This window comes from Mastigoproctus giganteus, chromosome 4, assembly GCF_048544385.1.
Source record: "Mastigoproctus giganteus isolate SK-2022 chromosome 4, ASM4854438v1, whole genome shotgun sequence".
Taxonomy (NCBI): Eukaryota; Metazoa; Arthropoda; class Arachnida; order Uropygi; family Thelyphonidae; genus Mastigoproctus; species Mastigoproctus giganteus.
The window spans coordinates 82,208,773-82,234,647 of NC_143578.1; the positions used below are offsets into that span (position 1 = coordinate 82,208,773).

Consider the following 25,875-nt stretch of genomic DNA (forward strand, 5'->3'; position numbering starts at 1 on the left):
ACTAATAATAAACAATAAAATAAAATTAAATAAAAAGTAAAGAATTGCCAAAGAAAGAAACTACATCTCCCACAATTCCTTATAATTAGTTTACTATCTTACAGTATATCATGTTAAATAAATATGATTTCCATACTTAATTTTTTTTCATTCTCAAGGAGCATTGTTATGTATAGATACTTTTTTTCTTTTTTTTTTTGAGAACCTATAGTACCTAGTACTGTGCATGGATTGAAAGTTGAAAAGATAAAAAAGATACTTGTTGACATTAGACTTAACTTCTCTAGATTGTAATTTTCAAGAAATAAGTATGAAGAAAGGTTGTTCCAGAAAATGGAAGTCGAATGAATAAATGAGGAAGAAAAGTTGGTTCTGTGAGTTTAAACTTGGACAGTAAAAGGATGTTGACTGATTTCAGCACGTGTTCAGGCTGCTTTTAAGTAGAGGGCAGGAATTATAGAAGCCAATTCAAACGAACAGTGCCCATGGAAGTATCTATAGAAAAGGCATGCAGCAGAAACAAAGTCTGAGACAGAGAGCGGAGAAACTCTGTTAGAGATGAGTAGTGGTATATTCAGGGTATGGACACCGGGGAATTTGGCTGCCCGTCGTTTTTCAGAGAATATACACCAATTGATTAAATTCCATTTAGCTACAAAAACAGTTTTTTTTTTTTTTTTTTTGTTTTTTTTTCCATTATTAATATAGGATTCTACCTATTTTTGCATTGTGGCTCAGCTATTTTCAACTGACTACAGTTGGCAACACTGATGCTGATGTGATGATCGCCATTCTAGTGCAGAAAATAGTGACATTAATTAACGTAACTGATGAGATATTAATTAACTTAACTTCCCGCTTTTGAATGGAATCTAGAAGCCTGAGAGAGATTTTGGGGATCACCGCCCCAGATGTGGGAACAATATTCCATGGTAGGCCGGATTTCCGATTTCTACAGAGTCAAGAAAAGTACTGCCGAGAGCGAAAGAGAAAACCCAGTTTTTTAGATGCAGAGGAAGCAATATTTGTAATGTACTTTATGCCAAGATAGATTAGAAGTCAGGGTAATCCCCAAGATCTTGCCTAGAAGTCAGAGCATCATCGAAGAGAAGCATAGGAGCAGAAGATATAAGTGAGATATAAGACAGGACTGAGTTTTAGAAGGGTTGAAATTATTTTTGCCCCACTAGAGAATTACCCGGAAATAAGCATTTAAGGATTTGGCAGTGGATACTCAAGAAGTTGAAGCTGTTTGAGCAGAGCAAGCTTTCTCCAACTGGAAGGTGGAATACAATGTGCTATCATCAGAAAAACTATGGATAGGATTTGAGGTAAATGGCAGAGGGTCATTGATATACAAGACGAAAAGAGTGGGAGAAAGAACTGAACCTTGGGGGAAACACCAGCATTAATGGAGAAGTTAGACAACAGAGAACCGTCTACCATCACCTGTTGTGAGCAGTCAGAGAGAAAACTAGATACCAAATTACAAAAAACAGCTGGAAAACCATAGGATGGGAGCTTATTTAATATGCCGACACGATCAAAAGCCTTTGAGTTTCACTAAATTTTTCCATTGGATTTGTCCATAGATGGGTAACATAAGCTAGAATATCACCAGTGGAAGGAGACTGATTGAATCCATACTGGCAGTCATTGATCAGATGAAAGATTTCCAGATAGTTTAACAGTTGGCGGTTAATTGATTTCTCCATTACTTTGGCAAGAGTAGAAGTAATCGCAATGGGATGATAATTGGATGGAAGGGATTTGTCACCCTTTTTAGGAACTAACTGGATATGAGCAAATTTCCAAGCAGAAGGAAAACACCTTTGGAATAAGAAAGTAAAAAAAGATGACACAAAACAGGTGTAAATTCAGGAGCACAGGTTTTGAGAACAAGTGGATAATTACCATCAGGACCTGGAGCTTTCTTAACATCAGATTCATCAAAAATCAAAATCCTTCTGACATCCTTTTGAAGGAAGACCAAGGGAGGCATTAAATGGAGTGTACAGGGAATGGTTTGAGGTGATTTACCAAGATAATCAATACATGAGTTGGAAGAAAAATAGGATGTTATCAGGTCAGCTTTATCTTTGGCTGATATGGCAACAGAACCATCTGGTTTTGACAGAGGTGGGAACAGAGATGGGCAAAAATTGTGGCCAATAGTTTTGGCAAGAGACCAGAATGCTCGGCTACCATTTGGACAAGAAGCAAGTTTTCTATTCTTAGCCTGTTCGAAATCTAGTTTGGACTGATTAATAACTGCTTTTCAAAGTAATAAATAATACTTAATAATAACTTTTATTATATCGCTTAGAAAAATGTAGTACAAGTCAACCGTCACTAATCCGCCCACCGCTAATTCGGACATAATTTCAAATTTCCCCGCTTGGCGCACCGACCTGTCGCTACTGTTTTGGTGACTTTGCTTGCAGCATCAGCTGTCTCGCGAACTCATAAACACTGGCAAGCCATTCCTACTTGTTTTTGTGCATTTATTTTTATAACCTGCTCACATTTAATCCCAGCCATGGTTTCAATGCATAAAGGAAGTGCTTCTCGTGGTGTACAGCGCAAACAATGTACATTGTCCATAACAGATAAAGTTGAACTTCTGAAAAAACTCGACAGCGGTGTGTCTGTGAGAAGTTTAACTCTGCTTAGTTGTAAATTCCATCAATTTCTCTCAGTTCCTCTTATTTTAGTAATTTTCTTTTAGTCATTCCTTTTTATATATATTTTTTTTTACAAAACACTTGTACAAACTTGTGGAAAAACACAACACAATATGATGGATAATAAAGTGCACTGACGAACTTCTTTTCACAAACAATACTGACAAACTTATTGCAATGTTTGAGAGTTTATTTTATCGCAATTAGTTTTATTGCAGCCCTCGCCACGTATGCAATAAACTAATCACAAATGGCCTTCATATGTATGCCGTAATAGTGTCACACATATGTGAATGACAAGGCTTCTCAAGAAATAAAGTAACCTACTGTGCCACATTGGCCACGTATATATGAGACACAAAAAAAAAAGACTTTTTTTTGATATTTTAAAAAAAAAAATGACAACACTGACATTATAATATTTATTTTCGAATCACTAATTAAATTATTTGCTAAATATTTTTCGGCTCCTGTTTGTTTTGTTTTGTTTTGTTTGTTATTTGGTTTTTAGGAGCATTAGCAACTAAAGCCATATTGCTCCAGGGATATGCGGTGGTCATTCCCTGACCTTTCCACATCCTCCTTATTTGGTGGTCACGGGCTCGAACCCCGGTCTAATCAAGAAGCATGTGCTACGCACTGCTGCTCCTGCCCACCTGGCTACAGAGGCTCCTTTTGGCTCCTGGGGAATTTTTTTCTTAAACTAGCTTGGCAGTCAACGTGTTAATTAAAGGTAGGATGAGGTGGTTAGCTGTTGGGTAAACTGTATGCACTAATATAACCACCTGTGATCTGGCAAACTCACTAATCCGGCACTCCGAGGGTCCCAACACTGCCAGATTAGTGATGGTCGACCTGTACTTGAAATATTTTTAAATAAAAATTCAGAAATATTATATGATTTCAGAGAATATACATAGGCTTCACATTGAAAATATACAATGTTCACATTAAAAATATTATGTTGAAAGGGGGTTTGCGATAAAAAATATTACATTGAAAGGGGTTCGTGAGTCAAAGTTTGGGAACCGCTGGTTTAAAGTAATGACTTGTTTTCAATATATGTAGTTCATTGTGCTCATTGTACAATTTTTTTTTAGTCAAAATAGTTGTTTGAAGTTAATTTTTCAGCATTTAATTAGAGCAGGGGTCCCCAACTTGCAGGCCGCCAGGTGATTTCATCTGCCTTGTCGAAATTTATTCTATAAAAATATCTTTTGGTTGCTATATAAGTATATTTTTAATCAAAATATAATGTAAATACGTATAAATATAATTTTTCAACTCTGTGTGCTTCCACTTAGCAGCAGTGTTTCTTGCGATGTTAGACATCACAACAGTGTGAGTGCCCAAGGCTGTATTTTATAACCTTGAGTATTTCCGGCGAACACAAGCGGTTTATCAAAAAGTGAAATAGTAAAGTTAAAATAAGTGCCTGTTAAAACAATTGCTAAACACTAATCTAAATATTAATAGTAAGTATTAGTAAAAGAATTGTATGCAACATGTCTTTGCAGTTTGCAATGTAAAGACGATTATGCATATTAATCTTTCTCCTGGTCAGCTGCGGAGCAATATGGCCTTAGTTGCTAATGCTCCTAAAAACCAAAAAAACAACAACAACAACCTGGTCAGCTGTTCTCATTCAGACCACGATTGTCAGGCCACTGCACCAATTATCATGCACTCCAGGTCAAGCGGTCTTGTGAGAATCGGTTGCAACAATTTATTAGTGCTATTTATATAAATGCGTATTATTTTTATTTAACTTTGAATTTTTAATTTTAATTTTAGCGAATCAAGATGTCAAGGAAAAGAAAAATTGATTCTGAATGTAGTGTCTTCAATGAACTTTGGTCGATTAATTTTTTTTTTTTTATAAAAGACAGTAACCAATATACTTGCCTTATATGTAAGGAAGCAGTTTCTGTGTTGAAAGAATATAATTTGAAACGGCATTATACAACAAAACATGCCTCAACTTATGATAAACTTTAAGGAGAGTTTTGAAACAACAAATTACAAGAGCTGAGCTTTGATTTCAAGAGGCAACAACAACAGATGACATGTTTCACTAATCAGAATTTAAATTTAATTAGAGCTAGTTTGCGAGCATCTCAAATCATTGAAGAAGGGAGGGCTTTTACTGATGGGGAGTTTGTGAAACGAGTGTGCCTATCAATTGCAGAAGAAATATGCCCTGATCAAGTTAAGCACTTTGCTGCTATAAGTTTATCAGTGTCAACTTTAACAAGAAGAATTGAAGACTTGTCTGCTAATGTTAAAGATCACCTGAAACAAAAAGTTACAGATTTTATAAATTTTTAGATTGCAGTTGATGAAAGTGAAGATATTACGAACACAGCACAGTTACTCATTTACATACGCAGCATATCTCAAAATTTTGAAGTCACAGAAGAACTGCCTGCACTTGAAAGCTTGAAGAATAGAACCTCTGGTGAAAACATTTTATAGCATATCAAAAGTGTTTGAAGGCCTGCAGCTTGATTGGCAATTGTTGACAGCAATTACAATCAATGGTGCAAAGAATATGGTTGGAAAAAATATTGGTTTCATCGGCCATGTTAATAAATATTTTAATTCCAAAAACATCGAAAGACCTATGCAATTTCATTGTGTTATTCACCAGCAATCGTTGTGCTGTAAATTTTTGTCTTCGAACTCAATCATATCGACTATAATTAGTATTGTGAATTTTATATGCAAAAATGGCCTGAACCATCGTCAGTTTAAAATTTTCTTGGAGGAAATCAAAAACAAATATGGTGGTTTGTTGTATCATATGGAGGTATGATGGTTGAGTTGCGGTAATGTGTTAAAAAGATTTTTTCAACTCAGAACTGAAATAGACATATTCATGAGTGAAAAATTAAAACCAGTCCCAGAACTAACAGACTCTAAATGGTTATGGGAACTTGCATTTTTAATAGATATTTGTGAACATTTGAATTGAATAAAAACTCAAAAGTTACGATCAACTTGTACTACAATATTAAAGCATTTCAGACAAAATTAGAATTATTTAAAAATCAAATTGAACAAAATAATTTTTCCCTTTTTTTATGTTATGAAAGTTTATATAATAATATACTCAATTGTGATTTTTCTATCGACAATTTAGTCTGAAATCTTGAATTATTGATGGAGGCATTTGTTGATTTCGAAAACAGTAGAAAATTATTTACATTATTTCAGAATCCATTTGATGTCAATGTTTCACAAATAGATAAAAGATCTACAATTAAAAATCATAGATCTTCAAAGTAACGATAACCTGAAAACATTATTGAAAAATGAAACATTAATTAACTTTGACAGAAAATGAATTTTCAGAATTAAAAAATTAGCAAGAAGAATAATTTCTATTTTTGGTAGCACTTTCCTATGTAAACCAGTATTCATAAATGAAATATATAAAATCCAAACATCTGATCAAGAATGACAGATGAACATTGCAAGACTTTTTAAGATTGGGAACTTCTACTATTAAACCTAACATTTCAATTATTGCTAAATCAAAACAACTACAAACATCTCATTGACTCGCTATTTCTGTAATTGATTATAATAATAAAAATTGTGATTTTTGATTTGACTATAGCTTTTTTTTACAATAAATATCCCATGTTTATAATTTTTTTATAGTTTTTCTATCTCGTACACCTCTTTTGACCTGGTGAAGTCGCTGAAATTACGTTTTTGGTTTACAATGTTTTTAGTCATCAAAATTGCACCGATTCCAGCCTGCCATGAATTTTCTATGTGATCCTGTGATGAAAAAGGTTGGGGACCCCTGAATTAGAGTATCAGCCAAATTGTGGTAGGGTATTGACCGTTGATCCATGGATCTTAGGTTGCTAACTGTGGTTTTATATTACATATACTTTTAAGATTGTATAAGGAGATGCAGCAGATGAAGATTCGATTATAAATGTTATAATTGAAGCTACTGCTTAAAACATCATCTCAGTTATTAATTAATAAGTGATTAATACTTATTAATTTTTCAGAGTTTCAGGGACCTATTTATGTAAATCTAAGTTATTTATGCTCTCTCTCTCATTTTCACTTGATATGAGAGTATGAATTTATCTCTAATCATAATAACAGAAATGGTTGCCCTGTACTTGACAGATGCCAAATTTCTTTTTTATTTCTGGAAAAAGGTTTTTGTTTTTCTTTAATTCTGCTCAGAACATACCAATGCATGACTGTTTACTAATGGGTTAGTATTTATTAAATGTAATTTTTTTAACTTTGTATATTTAAAAATGTTTTTTTTTATAGTTATTTTCAACAAAACAAAATTTTATTAGTTTTACTTAAAAAAATACATTATAAACTTAAAATATAAGCATGGAACTATTAGTCACTTTCATAACTCCATTATTGTGATTGTTATCGTATTTTGTTATTATAGTAGAAAATATTAGGTACACGGATTGCAAGATATACAACTTATGAACTTAACTACTCGTATGTTATGTGTAGTTAAGTACATAAGTACCTCCACTTCTACATTTATACCTATCTTCTACATGTCTGATACTGTTTTTCTTTTCTTTTTTTATTTTTTTTAATGAAAACCCCAAACACAAAATCTGTTAGAACCTATTGTACTTAGTTCAATGCATGGGTTGAAGGTTGAGAAGGGAGAAGATAGCTTGTTGACATTAGACTTAATTTCTGTAGATTTTAATACATGAAACAGAAAATAGAAGCAGAGGGGTTAATTGAAGAAGAGAAAAAATCAGTTCTGTGAGTTTGGAGTAGAACAGTGAATGGATACAAATCAGTCCAAACGGTTGCAGAACACGTTTGGGCTGGTTTGTTAGACAGTGGGAGGAAATTGCTGATGTCAGTTCAAAAGGACAGTGCCTGTGGAACAAGCTGAATAAAATGCATGCAGCACAAACTAAACATCAGTGAGACCAAATGAAGAGACTTTGTAGGAGACAGGTCTTATACCCTTTGTTTACATGGGCTTGTCCCCATGACAAGTTATTTATTTTATTTATAAAATAACTTTATTTTATAAATAAGGTTTTTATAAAATAATTTTATATATAGTTATTTATATTTATAATTAATTTATTTTGTTTATGTATTTATTTCTCCAAGTTTATATGAGTGTGAAGTTCTGAGATGTAATGTAATTAGTAATTTCTGTAACTTATGATGAAAAATAATGCAATTGCAGAATGAAATAATATTTGAATTCCCCTTTCCTGCTACTTGAAACATCCATGTAGCACAGTGATGGTCAGCAAGAGCATTAAGCCCTGTCTCAGAGTGCAAACCAACAAACAAAGCTGAAATGTTTTGTTTGATGGGCTTCTATGGTAAATATAAAGTGGGAATGTGTTGACAAAAGTTTATAGGTTTTTTTTACTTGGACTTTGGCTGGGGTGACACTATTATTATTTTTTAAATTTCTCAGGAAGTTTATATGAACACAAGCATAATTAAAATTTTCTCTTTGTCATATATATATATATATATATATTTTTTTTTTTTTAATTGATCTGAGATATTATGCTTACTGTATTTTTCAAAACTCATGACTGGCATATGTAGAATACAATAAAATATTTTACATATGCCAGTTTTAGAATACAATAAATAAAGTATAAAAGGGAGCCATTCAGTAATCCATCCTAATTATCTATTAAAATCAGGAGATCTGCAAGATAATAAAGTATTTTAAATGGGGAGGAAAGAGAAATTGTTTATTGATTGTAAGAAAAGATGTTCTGCAATTTACTGTTATTGCACAATTTAAGCAAGAAACATGCTTCCATAAATGCATACAAAATATTTCATTTAATTATACATGCCATTGATCAAAGATAAACTCAGAAATAGATTTTAAAGACTCTCTCTTTTAAATGCTTAAAAATTCATTTTTTTAATTCTGATGTTTGGGGGGAAAAAGTGAATACAATTTAAGTAAAGAGTGGGGAGGGGCACCAATAATTTCGATTTTCTTTTCTTTGTAAATATCCATTAATAATGTATTTCATATTTCTCATCAGAGAAAAGATTTCTTTAAATTCAGACCAGTGTATTTCACTTTAGTTGATTTTTATATTTTAAATGTAGTGTCTAAAATTTTATTTTTACTACTGTTTTGATATTGGTATTTATATCAGTAAATAAACATAATTTTGAACACAATGTGGTTACTTCTCAGTAGATCCGTATATATATATGGTATCCCTGACCTTGAAGGATTCTTTCTTCAAGCCCACATAAATGAAGCTTTTACCAATTCATGTAAATGAATATTTCATAGCTCTCTTTTGCCATATGCCTTGCTCTTAATTTAATTTAATTGAGATATACATCCTTTTAGCTTTGTATTTTGTTTAGTAATTAAAAACACATTTAAATATAGTAAGAAAGTATAAGTATAAATAAAGAGCTTTGTTAATGATATTTTTTTCTTAGAATAATGTGATTCGAATAAATCCTATTATTCTAATAGTGCTAACATAGTATAATGTGACGTAATTTTAAAAAAATAACTTTAAAAGCCGTACTTGATAGATGTGTAGAGCAGTTTATGACAACCTGGTGAAACTTCTGGTACATAAATTCGTAAACCTCTCTTTTTTTTTTTTATGTACAGTAGACTCTCGATTTTCCAGGATAGATGGTAAAAAAAAAAAAAAATCCCAGATAATTGATTTCCTGATTAATCCAAAAATACAGTAAGTCCTCGACATATGTAAGAGATACATTCCAGGACTTTTTACGTAACTCGGGAATGACTAATAAAATATTGCTACAATATACCTGATATGCCAAAATTACAAAAACCACATAATACCCTCAGAAGAAAAATAGTTATATATTTTTAATTAGTTCAATTAAAAAAATTTATCTGGGGACAGCAGTTGAAGTAGCCGGAGTGGCACATAAGAAAAGAAAACATAAAAGGAAGAAAAAATGCATGTTATTGTACTGTAAAAACTTATTTGTATTTCGTAGCCTTGGTTATTATAGTTGACCTTCATTTGTGCCGATCGCTTCTCGTATTCTGTCTTTCTCCTTTATTGTGTTCACCGTTGCCAGTGACAAATCTGAATTCCGCACTGATACTTGTTAATGTTCGGCCATTTTTATACATCCTTATTATTTTAATTTTCTGATCCAACTAGATCACTTTCCTTTTCTTGATAGATTTACTATTACCTCTGTCACTTATTCTCTTAGTCAGCGATACCAATAACTGGAATTGTGTGGGTTTTTATGTTAAGGTATTATGCTGAAGTGAGTTCCCCTTCACTGAAATCTTCAGTCATAAAAAAAAAATACTGCATATAAATAACGTAACATAAGTTTGGGACTTACTGTATCAAAATATGTTCAACCTACGTAAAAAGTATACTAATAGATAAAAAACAAAAAACTTACCACGCACTACTGTGTCCAAAATGCAAATAATGCGTATTGGGCATGCATTTATTTTTTACAATGTCGATTTTAAATCTAATAGCTTCCCTTTATGTTTTTTTACAGTGTTGCGTATGGTTTGATCACCATTATTATGGTTCTTTAGAGATTTAACAGATGTACCGTTTTCAAATATTTGAATAATTTTAAGTTTATGTTTAATTGAAAGCACAACTCTTGTGTTTGCCCATCATTTTTGCGATTTCTAAACAAAAAAAAAAAAAATTGCTATAAAAAAAATTCCGACGTTCCTGACATAAATAACAAAACAAAATTTGGCCTTTTGCGGTGCAACGGGACACAAATCAACGCGATGCACTAAAACAAACTAAACATTTGGTTTTTTTTTTTTTTTTTTGAGCAGTGGGTGTGAAGACAGTGGGGTTGCAAGATTTAAATTTCAAAATAAGTTAATAAGCTCTTGTGGCTTGATATCTTAAGAAGTTAAGTAGATTAGTTAATGAGAGTGGACATTAGTATCTTTAAATAGAAAATGACTATCACATCATTCTTTTCAGTCTCTTAGAAAAAGTGAGAGCCAGTGATCCTGCATGGAAGGATAATGGAATTGCTTTTATCAATTCAATAACACGGCTGTTAGAAAGACTTTTAGATTATAGGTAAGTATTTACTGTAATATTATCATTCATAATGTGGTCATTATGATTTCAGTCTAATTAGTTATTTAACAGTTAACAAAAATCATGAAAAACTAGTTAACTGAGAAATATTTATTCTGAGATTAAAAAAAAAGAAAAAAAAAGTAATATTTGCTCCACAAAGTTGAGTTGAGAAAGTACTATTACTAATATTAATAGTGGAAAAATGCACCAAAATATATGAGATATAACATATTATAGTTTTCAGTAGGGTTGGGAAACAGGTATGCATATGGTTTAACCAGTCCATAAATTTACTAGTGTGTAAAAATAACACCTTTTCATTTGTTCTTTGTTACATATGCATGTAATATGTGCCTTTTTTTTTTTTTTTTTTTGTATTGAATTTCGAACAATCCAAATTGGATTAGCATACAGGCAGTTCTGCTTTATGATTTTTTTTTCCCCAAGTATCAATAAAATTGAAAATATGAACATTAATTGCAATAAATAAATGCTAAACAGTCATAAATATGACATTTCAAACCCCGTGCAAAGCTATACAATACAGTACTATTGTTTGTACATTTTATTTGTTCAGGCAGATGACGCATCTTGTCTGCTTGAACTCAGATAACATAAAGCGGTTATCGTGCTGATGCTACATGATCCTATCGTGAAATTTATAAAGAAAAGAGAAGACTGCTTTGGGGAGAGAAAAAAAAAATGACTCTCAAAGCATTTCTGGAGAAGATGACTCCAACAACGAGCGCTGGGCCAACAATGAGTCATGAACCATCAACAAGTGTGCATTTCATCGATGATGATGAAGAATAAGCATTCATTAACATTTGTATTACATAAATAATTTCTTTATTATTATAATTTACTTGATTTTATAGGCTATATTTTCATTTCTTTGGATAAATAAATCATCATTTAAGCATAAACTATTGTTTTTTTGACCTTTATTTATTTAACACTTATATGGTCAAATTTCATTGTTGATAGGTAGATAGCTATGTTAAAATGATGCTTTTGCACTGACCTATATATTAGTCATCCTACCTCGTAGCATGAGGCCTTTACCCTTAAATATTTTATAGTCTATATCACTGCACACCATCAGGCATCTCTCATATTGTGAAGTTATAACTGGGTTGTCACTATTGCAACACCAGGGTTACCTGCCCACCCACCAAGGAGAAGCCAACAAGTTTTGAAACAGTGCCATATGGGTGGTGGTATTCGCTGAGAATAAGCAACAGTAGTCTTCTCCACTGGTGAAGGGTTACTTATTTGAGGTGGGAAGGCATTCACAATACGAGATATAACCAAAATGATGCCAATATAATTAATTAATTTAATTACTTCGGTAGATGGCTATATTAAAATGATTCTTTTGAACTAACCTGTATGTTAATCGTCCTACCTTCTAACATGACATTATTCTGGATAACAGTCAGTTATCCAGAATAATTTGAATGGCTGATTTTTCATCCTTTTTTTTTTTAATGGTAGTATTTAAGACAAACGTTTATTATGTTATGAGAGTATTTCTGTCTGCTTTTTTCCCTTCGTATATCTGGTGAAATGTTGGATTACTTAACAAGTACAGGCCACTGTTGAAAAAAAAGCCGTGAATTAGGGTTGAATTTCAAAGTGTCTGCAATTCTGCCCAGACACGATAGGAGGGAGTATATGAAGAGAGCCTTGTCGATCAATTCGGCCATGGAAAGATTGTGTAAGGCTCAAGGGGTAGAATTTTTTTTCAGCCTGGTCTGTACTTGTTAACAGAAGGGACTGCTTCTACAGGGATGGGATACACTTAAATAGAAAGGGTGCAAGAATATTTGCTGATGCTATCGAGGCAGTGTTAGGTGGTTTGGAAAACTGCTAGCTTGGGGGAAACAAAGACCAATAGATTGACAGTAGCCACTGGCAGAGGTGAAAGAGATCCTTGCACTGCTTCTATTAGAATGAGCAGAAGCCTGAAAAACAAGATGCATGATATTTCAGAGACTGCTGGGAGCCATTGCGGTACAAGTACACACCTGGATTGTGTTAGGGTAGCTAAGAATAGAAACAGGTGCATGTATACTTGCGTGTACACCAATGCTAGGAGTTTGGTAAATAAATTTGATGAATTTGAGGTATTGCCCAAAGCATCAAAGGCAGATATTGTTGGGATATCAGAGACGTGGTGTCACACAGATATAAGGAATGCAGAACTGGAATTTGGGGAGTACGTCTACAGAAAGGATAGACAGGATAGGAAGGGAGGAGGGATTATGCTATTAGTTAAGAAACACATAAAATCCAAGGAAGTGAAGCCAGTCGACATCGCTGTACAGTGCAGTGTCGAGTCAGTTTGGTGTGACATAAGCATTGGGAGATCAAAATTGAGAGAAGGAGTGTGCTATAGGCCTAATGACTCTGATGAGTATAATAAGAAACTGTACAGTGAAATAGAGTGTGCCAGTAAATCAGAGAGTCTTATAATGGGGGATTTTAATTTCCCAGATATTGACTGGAATTTGTGAGTTTGTCACTCACACATTATCAAGGCTTTTGTGGATTTATTGGATGATTGTTTTCTACATCAGCATGTTTGGGAGGCAACTAGAGGGAGTAATACTCTTGATTTGATTATCAGTAGTGATTCTTCATGCATTAAGAATCTGCAGATAGAGGAACCACTAGGTGGCAGTGATCACAGTGTGCTGAAGTGGGATTTACTCAAAGAGGTAACTACCATTAGGGGTAAAGGGAAGGGTTATTGCTTTCGTAAAGGCGACTACAATGGTCTGAGACAGTATTTAAATTCTATACAGTGAAACCAACTGATGATGTTACCAACAGCAAATTCAAAATGGAAAACATTCAAAGAACTTATCTTGGAAGCTACTAGGCTTTACATACCAACTAAGAAATATTGTTCAAGGTTTAGGCCTAAGTGGATGTCAGATGAACTAATGAGACATATGGCAGAGAAGAAAAATGCATGGGATACATATAAATTAACATGTGACACAGAAGCCTCTGATAGATATAAGTTGATCTGTAACCAAGTTACAAAGGAGGTTAGGCTGGCGAAGGCAGATTACGAGAAATCTTTGGCAAAGGATGCAAAGAAAAACAGCAAAGAGTTCTTTACTTATTTAAACCCTAGAACGAAGGGGATGAATCAGATTGGTCCACTTGATATCGATGGTTCAACTGTTGATAATCCTGCTCAGGTAGCTAACAAATTAAATGAATATTTTGCATCGACATTCACACATGACGAGTTATTCAACGAGGGGGAATGCCAGAGGTGTATTCAACTCTGGCAGTAAGCTAGATAATCTTGTAATAACTGAGAGTAAAGTGGAGGAGAAATTGTTGAAGATAAACACAAGAAAGGCACCTGGGGTGGATGGGATCTATCCAGTTATATTAAAGGAGGCAGCAAAGGAAGTAAACAAACCCTTAGCCATAATTATGAGAGCTTCCTTGGACTCAGGGGAGGTACCCATAGACTGGAGATGTGCAAATGTGACCCCAATTCACAAAGGAGGATCAAAGGCTGACACAAGTAATTATAGATCTGTGAGTTTAACTTCTATTCCAGATAAATTAATGGAGGCACTGGTTAAAGAAGCACTGCAGGATCATCTAGACAAGACTTCAGTTATAACTCGGACACTGCATGGTTTTGTTAAGGGGAAGTCTTGCCTGACCAATTTGATTGGATACTATGATGCAGTCACAAAAGAACTGGATGCAGGGAATAATTTTGATATTATATACTTGGATCTTAGAAAGGCTTTTGATACTGTTGCCCATGGAAGACTGCTGCACAAATTGAAGCAGTGTGGCATTGGAAGCAAATTGCTGCTATGGATAAAGGGGTCGTTGAGGGGGAGAAGGCAGAGAGTGGTAATCGATGTACACTGCTCATTGTGGACTAATGCTTTTGTGGAGTCCCTCGGGGTTCAGTGTTGAGTCCATTGTTGTTTTCTGTATTTATAAATAATATTGATGATGGTATATCAAGCTTAGTGTCCAAGTTTGCAGATGATACAAAGGTTGGCAAGGTTGTTAGTACACTACTGATGCTATGCTGCTGCAACAGGATCTGGAAAGGTTGAGCAGATGGGCTGAGAGATGGGAAATGAACTTTAACATTGACAAATGTAAAGTACTACATATGGGAAACAGCAACCCGAGAGCAGTGTACCAACTCTGTGGTACTGCACTGACAGTGGTAGAGAATGAAAAGGACCTGGGGGTAATTGTGCAGGCAGATATGAAGTTCTCTGAACAGTGCAGACGGGTGCAAGAGTAGCTCATGGTGTCTTATCAATGATATACTGGAATTTTTCTAACAGCCGTATGGAGGTGATTATTCCCTTGTATAAGGCAATGGTCAGGCCAAACCTTGAGAACTGTATACAGGTCTGGAGGCCTCATTTCAAGAGGATATAGAGCTGCTGGAACGAGTACAGAGAAGGGCAATAAGATTAGTGAATGGAACAAAGGGTTGCTCTTACAAAGAAAGGCTTAAGTTTTGCAAATTACTGTGACTGGAGAGTAGGCACCGGCGAGGTGATCTGATAGACGTGTATAAAGCCTCGAATGGTTTGAGCATGCTCAATGCTGGTGCAAGAGGCAATTCTGCCTCTTGCTCAGAATAATCACCTGAGATGGCATAAATTCAAATTGAGGAAAGACAGATGTAGGATAGATGTGGGGAAATTTGCCTTTAGCCAGCGGGTAGTTGGTTGGTGGAACAGACTTCCATCCCTTGTAGTGGAAGTTGATAGCCTAAATAAGTTTAAGGCTCAGCTGGACAGGTATTTCGAACGAACGGAGGGGTGAAGTGGAAGTTTTTTTTTTTTTTTTTTGGCTGATGCCTGTACTAATCCTAATGAGGCCGTTGCCCTTAAATATTTTATAATTTGCTGATATTTGTTAATGATATTGTTGAAGGCATAACAGATTTGATATCAGAGTTTGCTGAAGAATCAAAAGTTGGGAGAGTGATGAATGATAGTGACCAAAGTATAATGCTTAAGCAAGATCTAGATAAAGTATTAAGTTGGTTTGAGAAATGGTGGTTGCATTGTGAAATGTAAGATTATATATTTGGAGTAATAGTAATCACAGGTTACCTTATTACCTGGTGGCAACAAATTTAAGGTAAACTTACGGTAACATAATGAAAAAGACATAGTAAGTGTGTAGTGTAACAAGAAGTTTCCCTCAACAATGTAGAGGCCCTTCTAGAAGAGCACATGGTGTTTGATCTATAAGCCACATCTTGAGTATTCCATTACTATTTTAGAAAGGATGAGGATCTGTTGTGGAAGGTGCAGTGTAGTTTAGTAAGGCTAGTCACAGTAGAACATCGGTTATCTGGAAGTCAGTTATCCAGAATAATTTGAATGGCTGGTTTTTCATCTTTTTTTTTTTTTTATTAATGGTAGTATTTGAGACCAATGTTTATTATGTTATGAGAGTATTTCTGTCTGTTTTTTTCCCTTCATATATCTGGTGAAATGTTGGATTAACACTGTGGGTTTTCTTGGAAACCATGAGTTTTTGCTTCCGTGAACCCAATTTTTCATTTCATGTTATGTTTAGTTTAGCCCCAGTTTTGGTAAAAATAATATCGGCCCGAAACTCTGTGATTTATTATTTTTCTCAGTTTTTTCATGGTAAAATGTCAACGAAAAGAAAGAGCACCAAAATAGGCAGAAAATCAGGAAGATTGTGATATAATCGAATTGATTTTATTAAGGAACTTGAGAGGTTTAGCAGCAATAAAATAGGTTACAACAAACAAAACAAAAAAAAAAAAACAATCGAACATTATTTTAAAAAATTACTTTAAATTTTTTTCCACATAAAATTTGCAGTAAAATAATACCTATCTGAATATACATGGGGGTTAGAGGGGAACAGGTATCCTGTGTTATCAGACAGCCTAAAACACTGATGGATCCAATATCTCTCTATTACAGAAGATTTAGGAGAAGATTTCCGGTTGGCCTGCCTCCCTAAAATCCACTCATGCACACCTTCTCGATGGTAAGCCCTGTTATGTCACTTAGGTGGCAACGAACGTGTAGAGTGGTTCTCTTCAAGACACCTGGTCAGCGTGAAGAGGAAAAGACCAAACCCTCCAGCATATGAGAGCACAACAATACAAATGGCCCTCAGTCCCCAGCAGCTTTCACTCTCCCTCTTACGGCAGCGAGAGGATCAGAGTCGAAGCAGAGGGTGCTAAGGATCTCTGGGTATGACCAGTCTGCCATGCACGGAAACTGAACTTGGCCTGTTATAACGTACGATCACTCATCGGTGAAGACAGGATATTAGAGCTGGAAAAGGAATTAGAAAATGTGAATTGGAATATCATCGGTTTGGCTGAAACAAGAAGAAGAAATGAATCACTTAAGTTTATCAAGCGGAAATCTGCTGTACATCAATGGAAACAGTGAAAGGAGGGAGGGTGGAGTTGGGTTTCTGGTCCATAAAGATTTTAAAAACAACATTTTGGAATTCAAAAGTACATCACCAAGGGTGTCAAGACTAATACTTAAGATTTCTAAGAGGTACAAGCTAAAGATTATAATGATTTATGCACCAACATCGAGCCATGATGATGAAGAGGTTGAAGAAATGTACACCGAAATTGAGTCTCTTCTAGATGAGCAGAAAACCCACTACACTATTATTATGGGGGACTTCAATGCTAAGGTTGGAAAAAAGACAAAACAGCGCAGAAAGAGGAACTATAGGAAATTTTGGAATTGGTGAAAGAAATAAAAGAGGTGAAAGACTTGTGGAATTTGCAGAATCTCAAGGACTGTCAGTAATGAACACTTTTTTCAAGAAAAGGGTGAACAGAAAGTGCACAGGAAGAGTCCAAATGGATTGACAACTAATGAAATTGACTTCATCCTCACTACCAGAAGATATATTGTGAATGATGTTACCGTCCTGAATAAGGTAAATGTTGGAAGTGATCACAGAATGGTAAGATGTACAGTACACTTAATATAGATGTAGGAAAGGAAAGGAAAAAACTGACTCGAGTAAATAATACAAAGGTCTTTGAGATAACAGAAGAGGAGAAAAAGCAGTATGTACTGGAACTTAAGAACAAGTTTGAGCTTCTGCAGACTGCTCAGGACCAAAATATCGACGAAGAATATTACAACTTTCTGAAAGTGATAAAGCCCAAGAAACCTATAGGGAAAAAGAAATCCAAAGAAGAAAAAATTAGTCAAGAAACACTTGTCATGATGAACCGAAGACGACAAATGAAAAGCAAGAAAAACACTGACAGGGAGAAAATTGAGTATATTGAGTTATGCAAACCCATTAGAAAGAGACTCAGAGAGGACATAAGAAGATTTAACACAAGAAAAGTAGAACAAGCATTAAGGGAAAACAAAGGATTTAAATCAGCAGCCATGAGCAGTAATACAGAAAGACAAATGATACTGAAACTGAAGAATAGCGATGGTGTACAGCAAACCCCCGCTATTCGCGGTATCTGTATTCGCGGTTTCGCGTATTCGCGATCGTTGATTTAATATAAAATGAAACCTAAAAAATGTGAATTTTAAAGCGCCGTGAATATTTTCCGTCAAAAAAAAACATGGGCGTGGCTAGAATTATCTTTCCTGGTCAAAACAGCGCTCAGTGGGTGTGGGGGAGGGGTGACAAAATCGCGAGCGTGGATGTTTCTCGCTAATCCTTGTTCAGTATGTGTTATGCGCTTGTCATGGAAGGTTTCATCGTTTGCTTTTAATTTCTATGTTTATGAATTGAATAAATTTATCAATTTATAAATTGATATGCTTACAAAAATGATAAATCTACCATTTTGCAGTGTAAAACAGACTTTTTCGAGTGTATTAACGGAAGAAAGTGACTTTATTGTGGACAAGTTCTTTCTAACCCCTACAAAAATATGGCTACGAATAACAAGAGAAATGTGAAAATATCAAAGAAGGTGATGACATTAGCGAATAAAATTGAGTTATTAGATAAAATTTCTAATGGTGAAAGTGTCTCCTCAGTGGCAAAATATTATAAAATCAGTGAGTCAACGGTACGATCAATCAAAAAAATCGGAAGAAAAAATCCGCCGTAGGGTCCGTGAAAACGCGCTAATTGCTTCAAAAATTTGCTCTGTAACTCGTGATGTTAAATTAGAAAAATTGGAAAAAGCCTTAAAATCTGTGGATAGAAGACCGAACTCAAAATAAAATTCCGTTAAGTTCACTCATCATTCTTAAAAAGACAAACACTTTAGCGAAACTGGTGATAGCGCTGGCGGGATAAGTTTTTTAGCTAGCAAAGGCACTGGTTTGAAAGATTTGTTTGAAATTTCTTATAAATATTACATTTAATATTAAATTGTTTCTTATTTTCATTTCGATGCCATATGCTTGCATTTCACAATGTACTGTCTATGTACATAGTCATATTATGAAGGTACATATAATACATACATAGACAAAATTTTACACTAGTTTTTCTTATATATTTCATACTTTGGAACGGAACCCCTTTATTTCTATGGGAGCCATAACTCAGTATTCGCGTTTTCGGTATTCGCGACATTTCTCAGGAACGTAACCCCCGCGAATAGCGGGGGTTTACTGTACTTATAAACACCAGAAAAGGCATAATTCAAATAGCAGAAGACTACTATAGAGAATTATACAAGGAGCAAGGGAATGATACCAGCAGTGGGGAAGATGGATTGCAAAGTAGCAACACATACGACATACCCGATATTCTTCCTGATGAGGTAGAACATGCATTGAAGAAAATGAAGAATCGGAAAGTCCCGGGGGAAGATGAAGTTACTGTAGAGTTGTTAAAATTGGGACGAAGAGACATAACACTGAAACTGGCAAGGCTCTTCACAAAGTGCATTAGAAAAGGTGTGATGCCTAAGCAGTGGAATAATGCAATCATAGTTTTGATGCATAAGAAGAGGAGCTAGAAGAAATCAGAAATTGGAAATTATAGACCAATTATCTTATTATCCCACATCTACAAGTTGTTCACAAGGGTCATTACTAACAGATTAGAAAGAATACTTGATGAGAATCAACCGAAAGAGCAAGCTGCCTTTAGGACAGGATTCTCAACTATGGATCACCTTCACATAATATCACAGCTAATGGAGAAAGCAAATGAATATAAAACACCATTATGCCTGGCATTTGTGAATTATGAAAAGGCTTTGACTTCATACAGCATAAGGCAATGTTTCGGGCACTGGAAAGACAAGGCATAGATATGATTTTGAAGAAAATATATGAGAATGCTACCTTTTTTATTAGACTAGACAAAGGCAGTAGCAAATTTAAAATCAAGAAAGGAGTTCGACAAGGAGACAATATCTCCGAAGCTGTTTACTGCTGCCCTTGAGGAAGCTTTCAGAAGATTAGACTGGTCGCAGAAAGGAGTCAATGTGAACGGAGAGTACCTAAGCCATTTACGATTTGTAGATGACATTGTGGTCATAAGCCACGATCCCAAAGAATTAGAGGAAAATCTTAATCAGTTATGCACAGTTAGTAAGGATTTTGGACTAAAGATGAATATGGCTAAAACAAAAGTAATGATGAACAAGTATGCCACGGAAAGGGAAATAATGATTGAAGGAGCAGTAATTGAAAAGGTGGAGTCATATACTTATCTGGGACAAGTTATTAGCTGTAATAATGATAAATGGCTGGAAGTCAAGAGAAGAATAAATTTTGGATGGATAGCATTCAGGAAATATAGTCACATACTGAAGAGCAATATCCCAGTTTGTTTGAAACGTAAAATAATGAATCAATGTATACTCCCCACCATGACTTATGGAAGTGAAACTTGGGCACTCACCAAAAGAATGGAAGAGAAGCTGAGAACTACACAGCGAAGAATGGAACGAATTATATTTGGAATCAGACTGTTAGATAAGAAGAGAAACACATAGATTAGGCAGCAAACTCAAGTAAAGGACATTCTTATCAAAACTAAAGAACTAAAATGGTCTTGGGCAGGACACATAGCTCGAAGACATGATGACAAATGGACTAAGAAAATAACAGAATGGTACCCAAGAGGAGCTAGAAGAAAACCTGGAAGACAAAGGCGGAGATGGATAGATGAAATTCATGAGTTTTTGGGTAGTAAATGGATGGCCAGTGCTCAAAACAGAAGGAACTGGAAAGTTGCTGGAGAGGCCTTCATCCTGCAGTGGATTGAAAATGGCTGATGATGAATATACATGCATATATAAATGTGCGAATTTTTAAATTATTATTATTTTTTTAATAAAATAAATTCATTTTTTTCATGGTATTTAGAGTCTTTTTCTTTTACCTTAATACATTGTAACAGGATTTATTTAATTTTACCTTACGTTCGATTATCTGGAAAATTTTTCTATCCAGAAGAGTTCTGACAGTTGTTGTTATTTAGTTTTTAGGAGCATTAGCAACTAAGGCCATATTTCTCTGGGGATATGCGGTGGTCATTCCCTGACCTTTCCACATCCTCCGTATTTGGTGGTCATGGGCTCGAACCCAGGTCTAATCAAGAAGCTTGTGCTATGCAGTGCTGCTGCTCCTACCTACCTGGCTACGGAGGCGTCGGTCTGACAGTAATTATTCCGGATAACTGATGCTCTACTGTATTGATATAAACTTTCTGTGAGATAATTATCTTTCAGCCTAGGGTTCTTAACTGTTGGAGTAAATTATTGCCTAATCTTGTAGAACTCAAGATGTTTATCAACTCAAGATTGACGGAAAAGTTGGACAGATACCTTAATAAAAGCAAGTGACTTTTTTTAAGTTTGATGGTGAATTAATTTGCTTGCTTTCAATTTGTATGGATTAACTTGCATCAATTATTTTGTATTATTACTGTGGTAATTCTAAAATATAAAAAGATTCTTAACATACAAGTTGTGGCAATCAGGTTCCCAAACTGGTGCTGTTGTGGTCATGTTCAACGAATTTGAAAATAAACGCAAGTGGTATGTTGTAGTTCCAACTTCCTCCAAGAGATGGCAGTACCAGCAGTGTATCTATGGTCTTTTGTTCCCGAGGCTGAACCTTCTGGTATCACCCCCTAAATAATATCATCATCATCTTGAAAAGGAAAAAAAAGTCTTAAAACTTAAGTAGGTGGTAGATGACTTTCATCAACTGGTGAAATACCACCACTTTGCTTATTGGAGGCTTGAAGTGGTGAAATCCATGTTTAGTCTCTAGACCTGTCTCATCGGCATTGAAAACTCTATGTGGTGTGTATCCATGGTCTTCAATAATTTCTTTTAAATTCCTCTGCATACTTCTTAAAGCTTCATTATTAGCCAATGCACTTTCCCCTTGAATTGTTATGTAATGAGAAGCCATATTTAAATCATTCAAACCAATCTTTACTGGCAACAAATTTCTGGTTAACAGAAGATTTTCCATTTTCTTTTAAATGGTTAAAAAATTTTAGTGCATTTTTTAAAATGACATTGCCATCTAATGGGATCCGTTATTTACTGCTATCGTCAATCCAAATACTGAGTGCCTTTTACATTTTCTCAATTATTTCCGCTCAGGGAAAGCTGTCATATTTGTGATATCCTGAAAAAGGCCTCTGAGGTTGGGAAAATTCATATTTTAGTATTAAATCAGCTCACACCAACCATAAGAATAAGTATTTACTGTAACTAAAATATTTATTTACATATTAAAATAAAATAAATATTTACAAAAACTGCTATTATATTAAATATACATGTAAAAACATTAAAACTGTGATAAAATCCTTGAGATAAAATACACTAAAATAAACCGGATTAAAAGCGATAAAAACGATAAGAATCTCTGGAGCTTTCGGAAGCTTGCGCTCCCTTCCTCAGCAGTAACAAAACTTCCTGCAGCACGTCCATATATATAACAGGCTCACGGTACCTATACACGTGGTGCAGTCGGCGCATGGTCTGAACTGGAAGCGGAAATAGCTCGGGAACGTGTTAAGCAAAACCGTTCATCCGTACTTAGGATAATAGTTTCAAACAGAGGATGCATACGCATACCTCTGTCCCTATTCATAATATTGTGGTCGGATGAACAGATTCGTAGGCTCTCGAGCCATTTACGGTTCCAGAACCCATGCGCTCGATCCATGATAACCGCATCCTCTGGGGAAATTTGATGCTGCTTCTCCCAAAAATGTTCGGCCACAGCAGACTTATTGTAATCGGCGGTTTTTATAGCATTTGCATGCTCCCCCAGACGATCCTTGAGCCGTCGTTTTGTCTCGCCCACATAACACTCCCCACAATCCGGGCATTTTATCCTGTATACTACTCCACTACTCAGGTCCTTTGCTATTGGGTCTTTTACCTGAGACAACACTGTGTGCAATCTCCGCCCAGGAAGCTGCACACAGCGTGTTTTATAGCCCCGCAAAATTCTAGCGAGATGCTCAGTAACGCCCGGATAGTAAGGAATGTATGCGGTAGCGACAGGAACAAACGGTTCCTGACGGTTAGACTCTATTCCTCTACTAAATCTGTCTATGATCCTCTGGGGGTATCCGCATTTTCTAAGGTCTGCTGTGACCCGTCTAATTTCACATTCTTTGTCCTCAGAGGTGGTGCAGTGTGACCCTGCTCTATCTAGTACACTACACTATTCTTATGCTGCCCAGCTTGTGCTGAACTATAATGGGTGTACTGGCCTCTGCACATAGGTTTTTTAAACACAGAAGTTTTTAGCCTAGGGCCTACCCTAGAGACCAGTACATCCAAGAAAGGAAGGGTACCTCCTGTTTCCACCTCTGAGGTAAATTGTATAAATTGGGAGAAGCTATTAAGCCAATGGAGTGCATCATCCTCTCTCCCCTTCTGGACCACGGTAAAGGTATCATCAACATACCTTTTCCATTTCTTTATGGGAAACTGACATCCACTAAAAACCCTGTCCTCTAACTCCTCCATGGCCAGATTGGCCACGATGGCGCTAATAGGAGATCCCATGGCTGTACCGTGAACCTGTTTGTACATAACACCTTGGTACACCATAGTGGTGCTGGCCAGACAAAGTTCCACACCCAAACAAATATCCTCTACGTTTAAAAGCGATCTACTACCCAAAGAGACATCATTACTCAAAGATCTTCTAACACAATACATTCCATGTTTAATTGGAATGCATGTGAATAGTGACACCACATCAAAAGAAATCATGCTGTCGTTTTCCTTTACAGTCAAATCTTTCACAAAATTCACAAATTCTTTACTGTCTTTTATGACATAGTTGGACTGGCCCACTATAGGCGAAATCAATTTAGCCAAATACCCTGACAAAGCATATGTGGGGCTTCCTATAAATGATACAATAGGTCTGAGTGGGACTTCTGTCTTATGAGTTTTTGGAAGTCCATAAAACCTCGGGAGTTGACATCCAGTAGCATGTAAGAACCAAAAGGTCTCCCTGGAAATCTTCTCTGCCTTTAACCAATCCTGTACCAGTTTATTAACGCGCCGCTCTAGGCCAACCAATGGGTTTCTCTGAGTAACTTTATACGTATTATTGTTCTGTAAAAGATCCATTGCTTTTTTATGATAGTCTTCCTTGTTTAGGACAACCGTCGATCTGCCCTTGTCCGCAGGTAAAACCACAATTCCCTCGTCTCTTCTCAGTTCATTCAAGGCTTTTCTTTGACTAAAGTTAAGATTCGGAGATACTTTCTTTACCTGGCTCAAAATAACGGCAGATTTAACCCGGATCTCATTAGCTAGGGCCTCCGGTAGCTTGCTGATGGCCCGTTCAATACCCATTGCTATCTCCGCAATGGGAGGTTTGGGAGGTACAAGCGTAAACTTGGGACCTAAATTTAAAACTCCCTCTTGCTCTTCCGTAAGTTGCCTATTACTCAAGTTGTAAACAAAATGAGTACTTCTATCGCTACGTTGTACTGTACCTTCTCCCAACAACCTATTAAACTTCATAATCTGCCTCTGTCTATAGGTGTCTGCTATCCTAATAACTTTATCCAAAACTAATCTTCTAACGAGAGCCAAATGTCTAGAAGATACACTACTACTAATAACATCCAAGTACCTACCTATTTGCCTCCTAGTATCTCTTAACTCCTCATGTAACTTACGGATCCAAATATTCATGATCTTCTTGGGGGAGTGTTATGTGGGCGAGACAAAACGACGGCTCAAGGATCGTCTGGGGGAGCATGCAAATGCTATAAAAACCGCCGATTACAATAAGTCTGCTGTGGCCGAACATTTTTGGGAGAAGCAGCATCAAATTTCCCCAGAGGATGCGGTTATCATGGATCGAGCGCATGGGTTCTGGAACCGTAAATGGCTCGAGAGCCTACGAATCTGTTCATCCGACCACAATATTATGAATAGGGACAGAGGTATGCGTATGCATCCTCTGTTTGAAACTATTATCCTAAGTACGGATGAACGGTTTTGCTTAACACGTTCCCGAGCTATTTCCGCTTCCAGTTCAGACCATGTGCCGACTGCACCACGTGTATAGGTACCGTGAGCCTGTTATATATATGGACGTGCTGCAGGAAGTTTTGTTACTGCTGAGGAAGGGAGCGCAAGCTTCCGAAAGCTCCAGAGATTCTTATCGTTTTTATCGCTTTTAATCCGGTTTATTTTAGTGTATTTTATCTCAAGGATTTTATCACAGTTTTAATGTTTTTACATGTATATTTAATATAATAGCAGTTTTTGTAAATATTTATTTTATTTTAATATGTAAATAAATATTTTAGTTACAGTAAATACTTATTCTTATGGTTGGTGTGAGCTGATTTAATACTAAAATATGTCATATTTGCGGTATATAAAGGTATCATACTTTTTTTTTATGTTCCTTAAGCATAGTTTTAGGCTGGGATTTAATTCACAACAAAGAAATTATCTCAGTACGGTATTAAAGAACAAAGTTTAGTAATACATACTGGGAAAAATTTATAAACGATCAAATAAAAACAAAAATAACCTTACAAAAACCTTAAAAGTCACAAACTGCTCACTTCAAATTCACAGTTTTTTATGATCT

General features: G+C 35.5%; 1 protein-coding gene across 1 annotated transcript in view; it reads left to right on the forward strand.

Annotated features, from left to right (window-relative positions):
• Positions 1-25,875, forward strand: part of spg (dedicator of cytokinesis spg) — a 916,969-nt gene that overhangs the window by 643,014 nt on the left and 248,080 nt on the right. The window contains exon 33 of the mRNA XM_090372306.1: positions 10,682-10,783. Within this exon, the coding sequence (XP_090228432.1) occupies positions 10,682-10,783 (102 nt within the window). The remainder of the gene's footprint in view (positions 1-10,681; positions 10,784-25,875) is intronic.